This window comes from Phoca vitulina, unplaced genomic scaffold, assembly GCF_004348235.1.
Source record: "Phoca vitulina isolate PV1807 unplaced genomic scaffold, GSC_HSeal_1.0 scaffold7, whole genome shotgun sequence".
Lineage (NCBI taxonomy): Eukaryota > Metazoa > Chordata > Mammalia > Carnivora > Phocidae > Phoca > Phoca vitulina.
The window spans coordinates 24,514,773-24,532,388 of record NW_022589710.1 but is presented as its reverse complement, the minus strand read 5'-3'; the positions used below and the strand labels follow the sequence as shown (position 1 = coordinate 24,532,388).

The 17,616-nt window shown below is 40.6% G+C and overlaps 2 protein-coding genes across 11 annotated transcripts in view; one reads left to right on the top strand and one right to left on the bottom strand.

The window, feature by feature from the left end:
• The window catches only part of ATL1 (atlastin GTPase 1), an 81,669-nt gene extending 73,316 nt beyond the window's left edge, over positions 1-8,353 (bottom strand). For 2 of the 3 annotated variants that reach the window (XM_032405070.1, XM_032405071.1), the window contains exon 1: positions 8,118-8,353. The gene's annotated coding sequence lies outside the window, so the exon portion shown is untranslated. The remainder of the gene's footprint in view (positions 1-8,117) is intronic. The other variant, XM_032405069.1, reaches the window with a different exon arrangement.
• Positions 8,354-8,389: 36 nt separating this feature from the next.
• MAP4K5 (mitogen-activated protein kinase kinase kinase kinase 5) overlaps positions 8,390-17,616 on the top strand; it is a 108,533-nt gene continuing 99,306 nt past the window's right edge. For 4 of the 8 annotated variants that reach the window (XM_032405063.1, XM_032405068.1, XM_032405060.1 and 1 more), the window contains exons 1-2: positions 8,392-8,533; positions 8,783-8,999. In XM_032405063.1, coding sequence (XP_032260954.1) covers positions 8,892-8,999 — 108 coding nt within the window. In that variant the 5' untranslated portion in view covers positions 8,392-8,533; positions 8,783-8,891. Of the gene's footprint in view, positions 8,534-8,782; positions 9,000-17,616 lie in introns of all 8 variants that reach the window. The other 4 variants (XM_032405065.1, XM_032405062.1, XM_032405061.1 and 1 more) reach the window with 4 other exon arrangements.

Below are 17,616 nucleotides of genomic sequence, written 5' to 3'. Positions count from 1 at the left end.
GTGGTTCTGATAAGGAAAGAGAAGATAGTTTTTGAGCACAAGGCCCAGGTGATAATCACAGCTTTCATTTTCCCCTTATCCTCCACTAGTATGTCCTCTGATGGGGTGACCCAAAACTTACTTCCACGTGACCAAGTCCTTAGTGGCCTTATCTTTACTGGGTTGCTGCCGTTTCGTATTGTTCAGTAATAATTAGACACGTGAATACCAAGAGGTATCTTAGTACATACTGGGGTCTCAGACATAGTCCTTCTTATTTACTTTGTGGAGCAATAACCAATTCCCCTTGGTAATGAGGACCAATCACCCCAATCGGTACAATGATCCCCTCTCTAACTGTTGCCTCAATGGTTCAAAGGCCTCATATGGACCAGGTGACAGTTTCAGTTTCCTATTTAATGAAATTGTGACTGTGTTATCTGGGGATAGTATTTGTCCCTTAGGCCTTCAAATCCACCAAGCCCAATGTTTTAAAGACAAAGTTGTAGAGACAAAAATTCTTCAAGTGAGTTGTTAGGAATAGAAGAGCCACCACTCCACCCCTTGGTTCCTAGGCCCACACATTCTGAATGTGGGGTAGATAGCAACATATATTGGCTATTGGGTTAAGTCCTATCTCATATCCTTACTGGGTTATCTCCCAGCCAGCATCACAACTGATCCTTCTGCAGGCCTTTCCTCCATTCCCTCAAACTAGCTGCTTCTGAGTGATGGGTTTGAGGTAAGATCAGTTAATTCCATGGCCATGATTTCACTGCTATATTTTCCTCAAAGTAAAATGAATTTCTTGCTTAGATTTAATGTTATAATACATGATGATGAAATAAGGCATTCTATAAATCCATGAATTGTGGTACTAGTAAAACAAAACAAAACAAAACAAAAAACAACTTTCCAGGCAGGGAACATAAACCCATACTGGAATATGTATCTATTTTCTGAGGATGAATCCCTCTTCTCTCCATAACGGAAGGGATCTAGTATAATAAACTGCCACCAAGTGGTTGACTGGTCTGTATAGGAAATACTACCATACTGGGGCCCGGGCAATAGCCCTGTTATAAGGAGGTTAAACACTCCATAGTGGCAGTAACTATTATCCTTGGCGAGTAGAAGTCCATGCTGCTGAATCCACATTTGGCTTCCATTCCTTTTGTACATGAGCCCATTGAACTAGCATCAGGGTCATTAGGTAGAGGCTGACATCCGTAGGACAGACCATCTTGTAAACCTGATTATTGGAATGAATGCCCTCTTGTGGGCAGTTATGTGGTTCACAGATATTTTCACATTCTGGGTCCATTTTGAGAATCTATCTGTATTACCTCTCCCACTGACTTCCTTGTCTCAGATATTCTTCCTTTCAAGTTACTGGTCCACCTACTGGCCACTTTACATAAAGATAGATCTATACCTCAGGCCGTCTCTCCTTCCTAACGAAGAGGATAATCAGATGTTCTATTCAGTGTTATGCCCATGGGGAGAATTTCTCTTCATCTCTATTTTTCAAAACCACCTCATTATGGGTAGGGCCATAATTCAGAGGCTATAGGCTTCCAGTTGGTGTTAGTATATCATGCAGACCATTAATAAACCAGGCCCAAGCTTTTCCTTCCTTTGCTAAATGAGCATGAGCCCATAGAAAAGGTTAAAAAAAAAAAGGTGGCAAAGAAGTAGGGGCAGGTACAGAGGAAGTCTGTCCATGTAATTTATACATGCCTTCCATATCAGCTCAGGTCACCCCAGTATATGTCTTTCCATTTGACAATGAAATTCTGCTGCCCATGTTCAATTTATGATGCAGTAAATTAGATAACACCCAGTTCCTAAAGAGCAATTCACATCACACAGTCACTTAGTATCCCACAGTCAGGTGTTTAGTTTCTGCCAAGGCCTGGTAGCAAGCCAAGTTACCTTTCAAATGGAGAATAGTTGTCAGGAGATGAGGGCATATTCTTATTCCAAAACCCTATCAGTGCAGCTTGCGCCAATAACCTGGACCATCTGTAGGGCATTCTGTTTTTCCAAGTCATATGAAAAACTGGCAGTCATACAGTTTACATGGTAAATGGGTCAGAGAGCAGCACATGCAGTATGGTGGCTCCAAAATCCAAACAGGCCAACCAAGCACTGTGTATTGTTCTTTAAGGTGGGCAATGCAAGGTGGGGCACAGTAACTCCACTGATTGTTAGAAATTTCCCTATTGCACAGGTCTCTGAACTGGGTTTATTTCTCATCCTCTGATAGAAAGGTTTTTTTAAGGTATCTAGGGCAGTTGCTACTTCCTGTCCACCTATCCAGTTTGCACCACATCATCAAGGTAATAGAGTAACAGGATGTTCTATTGGATATCGAGAAAACAAAGGTCCCTCTGGAATGATACCATATTATAACTGAAGTGTTTACAAAGGCCTGAGGTAAGACAATGACCAGTCATGTGAAGGCTAACTGCTTCTGATTATTTTTTTTTAAGATTTTATTTTATTTATTTGAGAGAGAGAACACTAGCAGGGGCAGAGGGAGAGGGAGAAACTGAAATCTACGTTCTAGGTTTCAAGTCAATAGCTACATTCTAGGTGCCAAGGGCCATGATGATTTGCTCTAGTAAAGACTCCACTTGTGGAAATACAACTATGAGGCTTCTCCCTCAATTAAGGGGCTCCAGGCTTGTGAACTGGTTACAATTTAAGAATTGGGTGATATGTATTGAATCGCCATTACAGGGACTTGAGTTACATTTCTGCTCGTCAGACCTAGAACTTTTCTGCTTACATATGTCAAGTAGTACTTAAGTGGACTGTTGGTTTCTTTCATTCCTAGACATTGATGATCATACAGAACCAAAAAGATCCTTACAGTCAAACACCCTGATTATCACTTCCTCCTGAGGGTTATCATGGTAACTGCGCTGAACATGTCTTTGACAGTTAAGTCCCACCTGGCCTCTACCAGGATCTCAATATTCCCACTGAAATCATGGATCCTTATTTCACTGTGGCATCTCCATTATCATTTCCAACCAATTAGGACAGCCACCAAAGAATTTTTCAAGGGTATCTGTGGCCCTTTACTCAATGCCTTGATAAAGGTAAATTTTATGGGCCGTCATAGGGATGGTATGGATAGAGCATTACTAAGCAGGATGTACATAATAGGGCAAGTCCACCATTCCCATCTCCCTGAATCTTCAGATTCCTTCCTCTACAGTATGCCCTGGAAGTTCTGGCATTTCAACATATAGTCTACCAGCTTCGAATAACCAATTCAGAAAGACCACCAGCCACTCAAGTCAACCTGAATCACAGGTAAGTATTTGGCAAGATCCTGTAATTCCTTCAGTGTGTAAGTTTTCTCCTCAAGAACTGGTCTTGTCCTTCTCCATCAGGGCTATGCTGAAATCTCTCTCTTTTTAAAAGTTTTTATTTAAATTCCAGTTAGTTAACACACGGTGTAATATTAGTTTCAGGTGTACAATATAGTAATTCATCACTTCCATACAAACCTGGTGCTCATTACAAGTGCTGCATTCCTTAATGCCCATCACCTATTTGAAATGTAACTCTTATTCAAAGTTCTCAGCCTCATTTTTATCTACCCAAATGCCCCCATTCCCTGTTGCAGGGTCCCAATACTTCTCTACCAGGGATCTTACCTTAGCATAACAGATCTAGGTCTCACATTTAATTAATGTTGCAACTTGATAGCCTTTACTATTCGGCCATGGGCTTGATTCTCAGCCATTATCTTCTCTGCAGCTACATGAGAAATGTTTCTTCAAAGCTGTCAAAGAAGCTTTTTGATTTTCTACTCATGCCTTAAGTTTGGAATTCAGGCCATTTGTCTTTTTTCCCATGTATTCTCTCAGAGGCAATCAGAGCAAATGACACCATGATTTTAGTAATCATCACTATCAAAGCAGCTAAGTGCAAGAGATTGGTCTTCCAGTGCTGCGCCCTCCATCACACTCCATCTCTTGCCACTACCGATGGTTATTTCAGTAATTGTGATGCCATTGTTTCATTTTCTGTGGCAAGAAGTTTATACAGGTAATCATCAGATTATGTGAGTAATACCATCCCACAAAGCAAGGGTTTCTTTTCTGAGGCTTCTTCCAATTCCTGTAACTATCAATCAGGGTTCTGATAAGAGAGATACAGCACAGAAAGAGAATCTAATGAAAGGACTATTTATAAAAATGAGGACAGGGTTAAAGGAACCAATAAGGGAGAGTGAAACACCGTGAGACCAGCAACAGCGGAATGCCGTTATCATACTCGTCTTAAAGGGGCAAGGAAAAAGAGAGCTAGTTAGAATCCTCTAAGAGCAATACAGCTGTAGGACAGGGCCACAGCCAGGCAAGGTAGTCTCTTCTGTACATTAGGGCTTCTCAGAACACTAGTTTATATGAGGTGTGAGCAAACTTCAAGCATCCCTTCTGAATGTTATACTTATTATACTGTGAGGAAATCAACAAGGAACAACATATGATTATTTATAACTTACATTTTTTTTTCTTAGCTACTGAATTTGCAGACAGGACCAAATTGTGAACTGAATGCAAGAACACTGCTACCAGTCCTCATTAAAACCTAAAATCCACCCTGGGAGTCAAGATTAATAAAAAAAGCATTTTAACATATCAGATGATCATTTCAAGCTGGATAAAAATGGAATGTGCATTGCCTTCCTCAAGTCTTCTTTTTCTATTTTTTTAAATTTTATTTATTCATATATTTTTAAAGATTTTATTTTTAAGTAATTGCTACCCTCAAGTAGGGCTCAAGCCTACAACCCTGAGATCAAGAGTCGCAAGTTCCACCAACAGAGCCAGTCAGGCACCCCTAATTCTTCTTTTTTAAAATTCCCATCATAATGACCTGATACTGATTCTGAATGAGATACATGTTCTATTGCTGTCCAGGGCAAAACAGAATTTTTCTATACTTGGAAAATATGGTTCTTCAATAGACAACTGACCCTAACTAATAACAGAAAGAATAGTTGAACTATTTGAAAATCTAAATCATAACTGTGGCAGATGTCTTCCAAAATTTAATTAATTTATATCTAACAAATCTATGGAGCAATAAACTCAATTACACAGAGTTACATTTTGCAACTAGTTTATGCTGGAAGGTTCATCAGGAGATTATATAGGTTAAGCCTATATGTTCCATACACAAAAATTACTGTCCTCATGCTCTGTTCTGTCACACTTGAGAGTTTTAATTAGCCTTTCTGTTTGGATAGTAAGTTGTGAAGCTTACTAACTTCTACCTAGAAGTTAAAAAATTTTAAGTCCCCAATTTTTTTTTAATTCAGCGTTGGCTAAAGTTGAAACCAGAAGCCACCGATTATAATTAGCATTTTACTAAAGAACTTTGAAAGAACGGAAAACACTACAAAGCACAGAGCAAACCATTATAGGTTGTTATGTAGATAAGAGTAAAACCTGGAAGATGTTTACATGTCAGATATTATGAAGACACAATGAATATATGATATTGAGGCTGCGATGAAGGGCCTATCAAGCTATATCTATTCTTATTCCATACCTTGTTATAATATTGGGTAGTTTGTAAGAAACTCTCCTGTTAGCTACAATTTTTTAATTATTACTTTTATTATTATATTACTTTTACTTAGCAATATAATACAAAATTTTATTTATTTAGTAATACTTACTACTATTATTTTTTTAAGATTTTTAAAAAAGATTTTATTTATTTATTTGAGAGAGAGAGTGAGAGCAAGCATAGAGGGAGAGCGAGCACAGAGGGAGAGGGAGAAGCAGACTCCCCACTGAGCAAAGAGCCCTTTTGGGGCTGATCCCAGGACCCTGAGATCTTGACCTGAGCCAAAGGCAGATGCTTAACCGACTAAGCCACCCAGGTGCCCCACATTATTTTTTTTAAGATTTTATTTATTTATTTGACAGAGAGAGACACAGCGAGAGAGGGAACACAAGCAGGGGGTGTGGGAGAGGAAGAAGCAGGCTTCCCATAGAGCAGGGAGCCCGATGCAGGGCTCGATCCCAGAGCCCTGGGATCATGACCCAAGCTGAAGGCAGACACTTAAAGACTGAGCCATCCAAGCGCCCCACCACATTTTTTCTTTATTATTGAAACTATGTGCTTAATTGTTTACAATGTAAAACTAAATTTATGTACCATATGTTTATTTTATGGAAATTGAACTTGAATTTCTCTACCAACCGTATAATACTTAACCCATCAGCTATGAATTCACTGATCTTATTTAAATGAACTCAACCAGTATTTTAAAATCCTTAAGATTCTTTTGGAGTTGGAATAAAGCAAATGTTTTCCTCTTTGCATCAATTGTGGTACAAGTAATGATTATAACAGACACATTTTTTAACCACCACATAGAATTTCAATTTTTTCCATGCTATCCACCTCTGGGTTGATGGTCAAAGCATATGGATCTGCCATTGCTGGCAACATAAAAATATCTGCACTCCAGAGTCTTGTTGAAGCCTATGACCTTAAACTTTTTATTGCCCAATTCATATCAAACATTGTGTTTCAAGAATAACATGCTTGAAGGATTACCAGACATTTATCCTTGTTCCAAATTGGGAATTCAGAGTTTTCACTTTATGAAGGCTCATGAGGTAAACTTTTCTAAAGTCTTCAGATCAGGACAAGATGTGCCTCTCTTGATCAATTGCTTCATTGTGATCTCAAAAACACTATAAAACTCTCTGGCCAATTTGCTGCATTGTTTGGTATCCTATTTTCCCTCTCTTCAACAGCATACCTATTTCTTCGTTTACTTATTTCTATTTTGTGGTATAGTATGTATTTTCTGTATGCTGCCTCAAATTCTCTGGAATAATGCAAGTATAAATAAGTAAGAATAAATTTCAGACTAGAGAAAGGATCAATGCTTATAGGGTCAAAGGAAGAAAAAAAGAATCTATGACAGTAAACAAGTACTAGGATACCAATAGAACATTTGAAAAGATTTTGAGTCATTGAAGCCAAAAGTATGTGCCCACCAAAACAAGTGCCAAGAAGCTTTGAAAGAAGGAACTGTTCTTCAACAATTTTTTCAATGCAGCAAACACATAGGCTTTGTCCATAGAGCATGTAAGTCTGAGCTTACTTATGTTCCCTAAATAAGTGCCCTTTGTGCATGAAGCACAAGAAAATACATATATTCCTTGTCCTGTTAAGGTGTAAATTTAATTTCTGCATTATACAATTAATTACAATGATCACCAACAAGGAGTATATTGCCCAAGAACAGAACTGAATTGAATGTTCAAAACCACAAGCCAACATCTGCAACTTGCTCTTTTGTGATTTTTCAGTTATTAAATGCATTGGCTGAGTGTTATCTGGCTTTTATGCTCAAAACCTCTACTGAACTCCAGAAATATCTTTGCCAGGATACATAAATCTGGCAACTTTATTTCTACCTTCAGAACAGGACTGGAACTGAAACTGCAAAATAGTTTGTGAAACATCAGCCAAATTACTTCCTCGAACTCCTGTTCCATATTCTGTGCACTGCGAATTATTTTACAACCTCTTCTATTTGATAACCCTCTTCATAATCCTGTAAAGTGCCTTATCAACACTTTCCGAGGTGTCAGATGCAAAACCTTATTCTCTTCAAGCTGCAGATAACGATACTGAGATATTGCCAAATAATGATGTCTTGCCCCAGACACATACTGAGGAGGTCCTAGATCCAGAATCACGTTGTGGTCTCTGCTCTTGTTTTAGCTTCTGCAGAACTCCGGATCTCATTCAAGGAGCAATCCCCGCGGTGAGGCACCGCGTGTGCCCAACAGGGATAAAGGCCACTGAGGCTCAGAAATGTGGAAAAACCCAGTGGAAGACAGGTTGTGCAGGTGTGTAGGGAAGCCTCAAACTGGTCCCACTGGGAATGATTTGCAAAACAGGAAGGTGCAGTAGGGTGTGCCGCGCCTTAGTTGACCCGGCACTCCCCCACCTCCTTCCCTGGCGCCCCACGGCCAGGTTACTTCTGGCCCAGTGCCCTCAGCGTACCTTTTCCGTGTTGAACTGGAAAGGCTGCCCTCGTGCCCACCCTTCTCCCTCTACCCGTCACCCTCCAAATTTACCTGACGAAGCTGGGGGGCGGTTTACCGGAGGCCCGTCGGTTCACGAATGCCCAGGGGCGTCCGTAATCTCAGTGGGCAGCACAGCCTGGGCCCCGAAAGGACGCGCCCGGCCAGGGGGCGCGGTGGCCTGGCGGCCGGGAGGGTGTCGTGTCCCGACCAGGCCTCAGGGCGGCACTCTGGTCCCGCGGCCGGCGCGCTCGGGCGGGCCGCTGGGCGCCGACCCACGCTGGCCGGGAACGTTTCACCCGGTGACGCAGCCCCGGGTGGGGGACGTGGTGCGGCGGCGGCGGCGGCGGCGACGGTACGCGCCTCCGCCGCCGCGAGAGGACGTGCGGTGCGGTGGGAGGCGGCGGCGCAAGACCTGGAGTGGCCGGCGGGTGCCGGGAAGCGGGACGCGGGCGCCGGCGCGGAAGTAGGTGCGGGACTCCGCGCTCAACAAAGAGCCGGGCCGCCCCCCTCGGGTACCGAGCCGGCCCCAGGCCCCCGGCGGCGGGGAGACCGGCCGGGCTGTTCGCGGGCGGTCAGGAGGGGGAAGGGCCGCGCCCGGGACGGGACTGCGGGGCGCCGTGGACCCTCCCAGGCCCGCCTGACCGCGGCCCCCGGCGGGGCGGAAGGGAAGGGGCTGGGCCGCTCCGGGTTGTAGCCTTTGCTCGTCCCTCGTGCAGGCGGAGCTGCGGGCAGAGGCTCCATGTTGGGAAGCGGCGCCGCTCGTCCTCGTTAGCGGGAATCGGGGCGCCGCGGGCAGAGCCGGCGGGGGCCGGGCCCTGAGCGAAGATGGAGGCCCCGCTGCGGCCTGCCGCGGACATCCTGAGGCGGAACCCGCAGCAGGACTACGAGCTCGTCCAGAGGGTCGGCAGCGGCACCTACGGGGACGTCTATAAGGTGAGGCAGGCCGGGCCCGGCCCCGAGCCGGGCTGCTTTCCTGCGGTCGGCTGGCTCCCGGGAATAGGGCCACTTTCTGGTCAAGTATGAGACGTGGGGAGGATGCCTTTATTGTTGCATCTTGGGGATGAAGCGGACGGGTTTCTTTTTTACTCAGCTCAGAGCACCCTGTCTATTCATTGCTTGCTCTGATCGCCACCAACACGTAAAACTAACCACACCGTTGCAAATCACTGTTGTACTTTTTTTGTGTGGCATAAAGGCTTTTTACGTTTATTTGTGGTATCCAGGGAACTTCGAATCCCCTAGCACATGAGGAGTACTAGGCTTAGCATGGAAAAATGCTTCATGAAAGACGGTAGATGAGAAACAATATTGACATTAGACATTTGCATTTAGAGAAAAAAATTAAGTGGTTGAGCTTGATTTAAAAAGTCATATGAAACCAGGTCTGTCAATTTTAACTGTAATCAGTGTAATACTAATCAAAATGATGTGTGCACAAACATCCTGTGTAGAATTCTGCTTTTCCTGGCAGATGTTTCATCATTTGTATTTGGTTGATTTTTTTTTTCCCTACTTTAGCAGTTCCTCTCTCAGGGATTTAGAACATTCCATGACCAAGAGGGGATAAGAGCTGTTGTGTTTTTAATTGTGTTCTTTCGCATTATTTGAGACAAACGGGCGGGTAAGGTATTGTTAATTTGGGATTAAAGAAGAGTTATAGAGAAGCAAACTGAATTCCCTAAATCCATTGAGTTCTTGAAGGATTAAAAGGAAAGAGATTGTTTCAGATTGCTTTATGCTTTTTGTTTTCTATTTCAAAAGGAGCGTTAATGCAATTCATATGGCTATATTAAGGGAAATTTCCTTTGATTTTTGCAACAGCTTTGTTTACTGGATTTAATCATGATATATATCCCATTATTCCAAACAACACTCCTGTATATAGCTGAAATGGCCTTCTGTCATATGGGTAATTTACTGTCGACTCCTCTGGGGTATGTCGTTGTATTGCACAGATGGCAAAATGGAAAGAAAACATCCCTTTTTTCTCTTTTTCTGCTTTTGTTATTCCATTAATAATAATGATTCAAGGTGGTATATGACAACTCTAGCACTGTGTCATTTGACTGAAATGGACTGTGATGGGTAGGCTTTTTATTCATTAAAAGGGCATTTGAATCTTCTATGTAGGCACTGTTCTAGGTATGGGATGTTGAACTATGAGGAAGGTCCCAGTTCTTGCCCTGTGAATACCTTTGAATTCAAAGTGGATAATAAAAACAGAATCCTCTTTATGTAGAATTAGAGGTAATTAACTCTTCATTGTTTAGCCATGAATTAGCCATTTTGTGGAAGGCGCTTTAAAAAGTTGAAATTCCTATTTTGCCTTCTCAGTCCTACTTTTTAGTCATTTTCATCTTATGATTCACTATGTATTAGATAAGTTCAATTCAGTTCATGTTAACAAAATAGTCTAAATTCCAGTTCTTGTATATTTTCTCTTCTTCCTACTACAAGAAAATTTAAAGTGTTTTCCCCACAAAAATCTCAAAATAATCCACCCCTTTTTTTTTTTTTTAAATAAATATAATAACTAAAGCAACTCTCTGGAACAGGATTTTATTCTTGCCAGGAAAAGCAAAGGGTTGTGTTAAAGGGAAGGCTAATGCTTGTCTTTGACCCTGGTGCCTCCCTGCCCTGTGTCTCTCTTCCACAGCTCCTAAACAGAGGGTCAATGACTGAATATTTATCATACATCATCTACCCCCTCCACCCCGCCCCATCTCCTTCCTCACCACATTCATGTTCTCTCACATTCACATGTATACTCATTCCATTCTTGGTCAGCCTCTGATTCCTAAACATCCTCAAAATCCTGGTTCTTGTTTTCCTTTGTTCTAATTACCTGGAATCACCTTCCACCCCCCCCCCACCTTTTCAAATGTTGCTGTCTTACTTGTCCATGAAAACCTTCCTCACAGGCTCCTCCAGGAAGCCCTAGCTGTTCCCCTTTACCTCTCCCCCCCATCTATTACTTTCCCCTCTTCATTCTGTTCTAGCCACACCGACCTGTTTGCTCTTCCTTAAATATAATAAGCATCTTCCTACCTTTGGGTCTTTGTTCTAGCTATTTCCTCTGCTCAGAATGTTTTTCCTCTGACAGCCATGACTTCTGCCCTCTCTCCTTGCTAAACCCTCCATCTTTTTTTCCTGATTTATTTTTTTTTCTTTGCACGTAATCACCATGTAACATAATCTTTCCTTTTTTCTTGTTTATTATCTTTTTCAATCCACTAACATACTCCATGAGGGCAGGAGTTTTATCTGTTTTCATTTCTCTATCACTAACAGTACCTGGAATTATGCCTGGTGCAGAGTAAGTGCTAAAAATTTGATGAATGAATGAATGAATAATTCTCAGTAATTCTATCACCTAGTTGTCGGGACATATTCTTTTGACATCACAACATTAAGTTAGCACTTAATACTCTGTGTTAATATGTAATGCCTATTATATCCTGCTATGTATTTTTTGTACAAATTTTAATTGTTTTGAGTTCTCGAGGAAAACTGTTTCTGGAAAACTATTTCATAGCATACCCATTTTCAGCTGTCTAAATCCTACAGAATTGTGTCAGCTTGTATTTACTTTTATAAACCTAAAAACACGTAACATTCAGAATGTATTGCTGAAGTTTTGAAGCTCAGAGCAGTTAGAGTAATTTTGCTGTTTATCACTGTGTTTCTGATGAGCTGAAAATCCTTGGAAGCTTTAGAAGTATTTTCATTCGGTGATATAAACTAGTAAAATAATAACAGTGAAGAATAATGAAGGTAAGTTAGTTGCTCTTCTAGTCGGGTATTATCTACTTTTTTAAATAAATATTACAACTATAGCAACTGTCTGGAGCAGGATTTTATTCTTACCAGGAAAAGCAAGTATCTTATGAAGTACAAGCTTTAAAAGGACTACAGCTTTGAGACTCTTTGTGAATTATATATATGCTCTTCAAAAACACAGATCCCCTCTGAAGCTCCTGTCTTCGCTGAGAATCTCTAGTAGGGGAGAGTTCAATCTTGAACTGGCTATTCCCTGGTTGAAAAGATAAGAATTCTTTTAGATAAATAGAGCAAGAGCAGGAAATGGTAGAGGGGAAAGAAACAAAAAAAGAAATGAGGTGGAAGATGGGTGAAGGATTAAATTTCAGCTGAGTAAATTTTATTTGTAATTAATGTTAATATTTAAATCTGCCAACAGGAAGAGGAAGTCTGGAGATTTAGTGTTTTCACTACCTTCTGTCCACAGAAGAACTAGACATGTCAAATGATCTAGACAATTATAGTATCATGATATAGTTTATAATTAACAATACAAGCCATTGAGGTGGTCTTTATCAAAATATTTTTTTTTTTAATTTTATTTATTTATTTGACAGATTAGATAGAGAGCACAAGTAGGCAGAGAGGCAGGCAGAGGGAGAGGGAGAAGCAGACTCCCCACTGAGTGGGGAGCCCGACGCGGGGCTCGATCCCAGGACCCTGGGATATCAAAATATTTGAATCAAAATTGTTCCCAACCTCTATTCCAGAGAAGGTCTAGGAATCTTTTTTTTTTTTTTAACTTTTGTGGGCTATAAATTCAGAGTGGGCAAACCCATGTATTTTTTTTCTAATCTGCGTGCTTTTTCTGATTGATTATACAAGTATGACATGTCTAGCTACAGGAGGGAAGGAATAGATGTCTCTGGTTCATCACTGTGTGAGAGATAGATGCTCAATAAGTATTTGTTGAATGATATTAGTTATAGAAAATTGCCCAGAGATAACACAGTTAATAATTCAATATAGTTTATTTCAGGCTCTTTTCCTGTTTTTAAACCAATATGTTTCTAAAAATGGCTTTTATAAAACAAGGATCACAATGTATATCTTTTTTTTCTACTTGAATAGGAATGGCTAGCATTTTCCCTGGTCATTAAATATTCCTCAAAAATACCATTTTTAAATGATCTATTGAACAAACACTCATTTGGTGACTCATTCTAAGGTTCATATTTGTTTTCAATTAGAAAAATTTTTTTGCAATTATAAATAATGTATAATTTATATGGAAATCTTTGTCATGTAGTTTTAAAACTTTCATGGGTTCTTCTGGGTGCTGGATGAACTGGGTCCACTGGGACAAATCCCTCTTTTATATATACCCTCCTTTTCTCTCCCTTAAGCCAGAAGTCACAATTCTGGAATGACTTGAGGCATTTTGATGCATATTTCAGGATCCCATTGTATAGATTCATTTATTCTTTTTTTTTTAATTAAGATTTTATTTATTTATTTGACAGAGAGAGACACAGCAAAAGAAGGAACACAAGCAGGGGGAGTGGGAGAGGGAGAAGTAGGCTTCCCGCTGAGCAGGGAGCCCAATGCGGGGCTCAATCCCAGGACCCTGGGATTATGACCTGAGCCAAAGGCAGACGCTTAACGACTGAGCCACCCAGGTGCCCCAAGATTCATTTATTCTGGAAATATTTATTGGATGCCAATTGGATGTTAAGGTATGGGGAGGGAGACACAAGAAAGAAAAAGTACACTATCAACAAGGAACTTATAATTTAGTCAGGAAAACAGATATGTAAACAGTTATAATAGTGGAAGTGCTATAGTAGAAGTGAAGTCAAATACCTAATTCTGTTTTTCCTGGGAATAGGGGAAGGGAGGAGAGGAGAAAGAACTCTGATGTGAACTAGGGAGGGTTAACAGAGGAAGGGGCATTAACTGGATTGTAAAAGAATGCAGAGTGATTTTCAGGTGGACAAGATGGGAAAGATATTTCAGGCTATGGGAATAGTGGATGCAAACACCTGGCATCTTGAGAAACCATGATGAATTTTGAGGGATGTGCATCTGCAGATTTGGTGTGACCAAATATAGCAGAGATGTCATAGATGGAGAACATGGGCTATTTTCTGGAAGAAAAGGGCCAGATAATGGACCTTATATGTCATGTCAAAGAATTTGGATTTCTTCCTATAAACTGAAGAGACACTGAAGAAGAGAATCTCTCATGTTGTAGAGGATGGATTAGGTACAGTTGCTGGAAGTATAAAGACCAGTTATTGAATAATCCAAATGAGAGTTCATGCAAGCCTAAATTTAGGTTCTGGAACTGGAGATAAAAGGAAGGGATGGATTTGAGTCATATTTAGAAGATGATCAGAATTACCTGATGATTAATTGGGGGGGGGACAAGTAATCAGTGGCATTTAAAATTCTGACTTGGGTGATAATATTGCTGCCATCAACAAAATTAGAAAATACTAAATGTGTGGGTCTGGATCTTGTGTCTGGTTTTAGACATATGGCATTGCATTGGTGGGTATGTCTAATAGATGGTAGGAAATGTAGCTCTGGCCTTGAGAGATGAACTGGGGATACAGGTTTGGGAGTCATCATCACTTTATGGGGTGGTACCTATGAAATATAGGTGAGGTCACCCAAGAGAGTTTATAGGAGAGTTGAGGAAATGCTGTACTGTTAGAGTGGTGGCAGAAGAAAATGATATATTGAAGGTGTCTGAGAAGGAACAAAGAGGGATGAGGAAGTTCTTTACATAGAAATCATAGTTCTTTACATAGAGCTCATCTCTATCATCTCCTGCATCCATTCTTTTTCCCTTCTGTTCTGACTGCAATAAGGAAAATATATTGATCTTCAGAAATTATAAATCTGAAGTTTTGTGTCATTCCTCCTCTATTCTTCTTATCCATGGAATAAAGCCTTAGAATAATATACACTTTAAGGCCCTGCCTATCCTGACGTTCTAACCATTCTGAACTTTATTCAGTTCCTTATATTCACTGTACGTTCTGTCCTTTACGTTTTTGTGGGTACTATTTCCTTTTCTTAGAATTCTCTTCCTCTTCTTTCTCCTCTGTCTTCGGGTTTTTTTTCTTTAAGATCTGTTTATTTATTTGAGAGAAAGAGAGCACACAAGCAGGGCAGTGGGCAAAGGGAGAGGGAGAGAGAGAATCTCAAGTAGATTCCCCACTGAGCATGGACCCTGAAGAGGGGTTAAATCTCACCACCCTGAGATCATGACTTGAGCCAAAAATCAAGAGTTGGTCACTTAACCGACTGAGCCACCCATGCACCCCTGGGTTTATTTTTAAACATTGCATTTTTAGGGAGGCCTTTTCTGTCCCTTAAATAAGGTCATATCTGTTTGCTGTATGATTTCTTACCCTAATACTCATCATTTTTCACATGTCATTGTTGCTGTCAGTCTTCCTCCTCTATTCAAACTGCATGAGAACAGGGACCTTGTGTTTACCATTGGATCAGCTAGCCTAGCATGGTGCCTACCAGATAGTATGTGCTCAATAAATCCATTTTGAAGGAGTGAGCAACATAGTGCTCATACAAATAAAAGTCAGAAGGGTTCGTTAGGAGCAAAAGATTCAACATCAGTAATCATCAGGGAAATGCAAATCAAAACTGCAATGAAGTATCACCTTACACCAGTCAGAATGTCTGGTATCAAAAAGACCAGAAATAACCAGTGTTGGCGAGGATGTGGAGGAAAAGGGATCCTCTCACCCTGTTGGTGAGAATGTAATTTGGTGCAGGCACTGTGGAAAACAGTATGGAGGTTCCTCAAAAAATTAAAAACAGAAATGCCATATGATCCAGTAATTCCACTACTGGGTATTTACCCAAAGAAAACAAAAACACTAATTCAAAAAAAATATATGCATCCCTGTGTTTATTGCAGCGTTATTTACAGTAGCCAAGATATGGGAGCATCCCAAGTGTCCATCGATGGATGGATAAAGAAGATGGGGTATAGCTATACAGTGGAATATGACTCAGCCAAAAAAAGAATGAATTTTGCCATTTGCGATGACATGGATGGACCTAGAGGGTATTATGCTAAGTGAAATAAATCAGACAGAAAGACAAATACTATATGATTTCACTTATATGTGGAATCTAAAAAACAAAACAAATGAACAAACAAACAGAAAAAGCAGAAACAGAGCCATAAGTACAGAGAACAACTGGTGGTTGCCAGCAGGGAGGGGGCAAGGGGTAGGGGGATGGGCAGAATGGGTAAAGGGAAGTGGGAGGTACAGGTGTCCAGTTATGGAATGAACAAGTCATAGGGATGAAAGGTACAGCATAGGGAGTATAGTCAGTGGTATTGTAATAGTGTTGTATGGGGACAGACAGTAGCTATACTAGTGAGCATAGCATAACGAGTAGGGTTGTTGAATCACTATGTTGTGTACTTGAAACTAATGTAACACTGTCAGCTATCCTTGAATTAAAAATAGAATAAATGTGTTAAAAAGCAAAATTGTTGAAGTATAAATGGTAAGTAAGGAAGTAGAGGGAATGTAGACCCCTCCTTGAAGCAGTGTAACTGTGAAAGGAAGAAGCAATGAGACACACAGATGTTTCTTCCACTATTTCTGTTTTTTTCCTTCCACTGAGGCTGATTACAGCTTTTCAGTTATTATTCTTCAGGATTGTTTTATTACCCAGTGACCAGGAGTGTTGCTGAATTTAGAGAAGGAATTCCACAGGGAATGAAAACAAGACAAAGAATTTGGGAGGAATTGAAAATTGAGAAAGACTAAAGACAAAAACTTAGGATGGGATTGTTAGGGACTTAGATAGGGAATACTTTTAAAGCTTACTTCCCTCCCTTTTTTCTACCCTCCCTCCTTTTTTTCTCTCCCTCTTCCTCTCTCAAGTAGAGCCTCCGTTGATTACCAGCCCCAGTTGTTTCCCTACAGTATGGTTAGGATGAGGCACACTGATGAATGGGGAGCTGGAATGGAGCAGGGTGATGACAGGGTGGAAAGGGGTATTTAACATTCAACCAATATTTAGAGGACTTCTTATGTGCCAGATACTGTACTGGGGCCTTGGGATACATAGGTGAACAAAGTAGACAAAGATTCTTGCTCTCATAGAACTTACATTCTAGTAGAGGGATAGAGACGATAAACATAATAGATAAGTTGTGTATATGTTAGTAGGCGATTAAAGATACGAAAAGAAGGAAACGTTGAACAGGTTAAGGGGCATCAGGATCGCCAGGGTGGGATGGGGGGCAGTTGGGGAATTATATGAGGATCATCAGGGTATGCCTCATTGAGGTTAGATTTGAGCCAAGACTTAAAGCAAATGAGGGACTTAGCTATGTGGATATCTGTGTAATCAGAAGTCTTAAATATCAATCTTACTGAATCATCCGACCCTATCACTACAGTTAAATTGTAAGCTTAGGGTGAGGAATTAGAACTAAGACATAGTCGTTTCCATCATCCCATCTTATTGGCTGGTGCAAGAGTACAGATCATTGTGATTTTAATTAAATTAAGTTCATCTGTTGGAGGTGTTACCCATTCCTATGTAATTTTTCAAAAGCATGATTTTGTAAACAAATATGTAGCTGCCGCTACTATATCTCTCTCTACTAGTGATCTCTAATCTTTAAATGCTAATAAGTAGGCATGCCTAATGGCCCCAAATATGAAGGTGATAGAAAATGGATGTATATGCTGTTTATTATCTCTCTGACATTTGATATCAAAACATCACC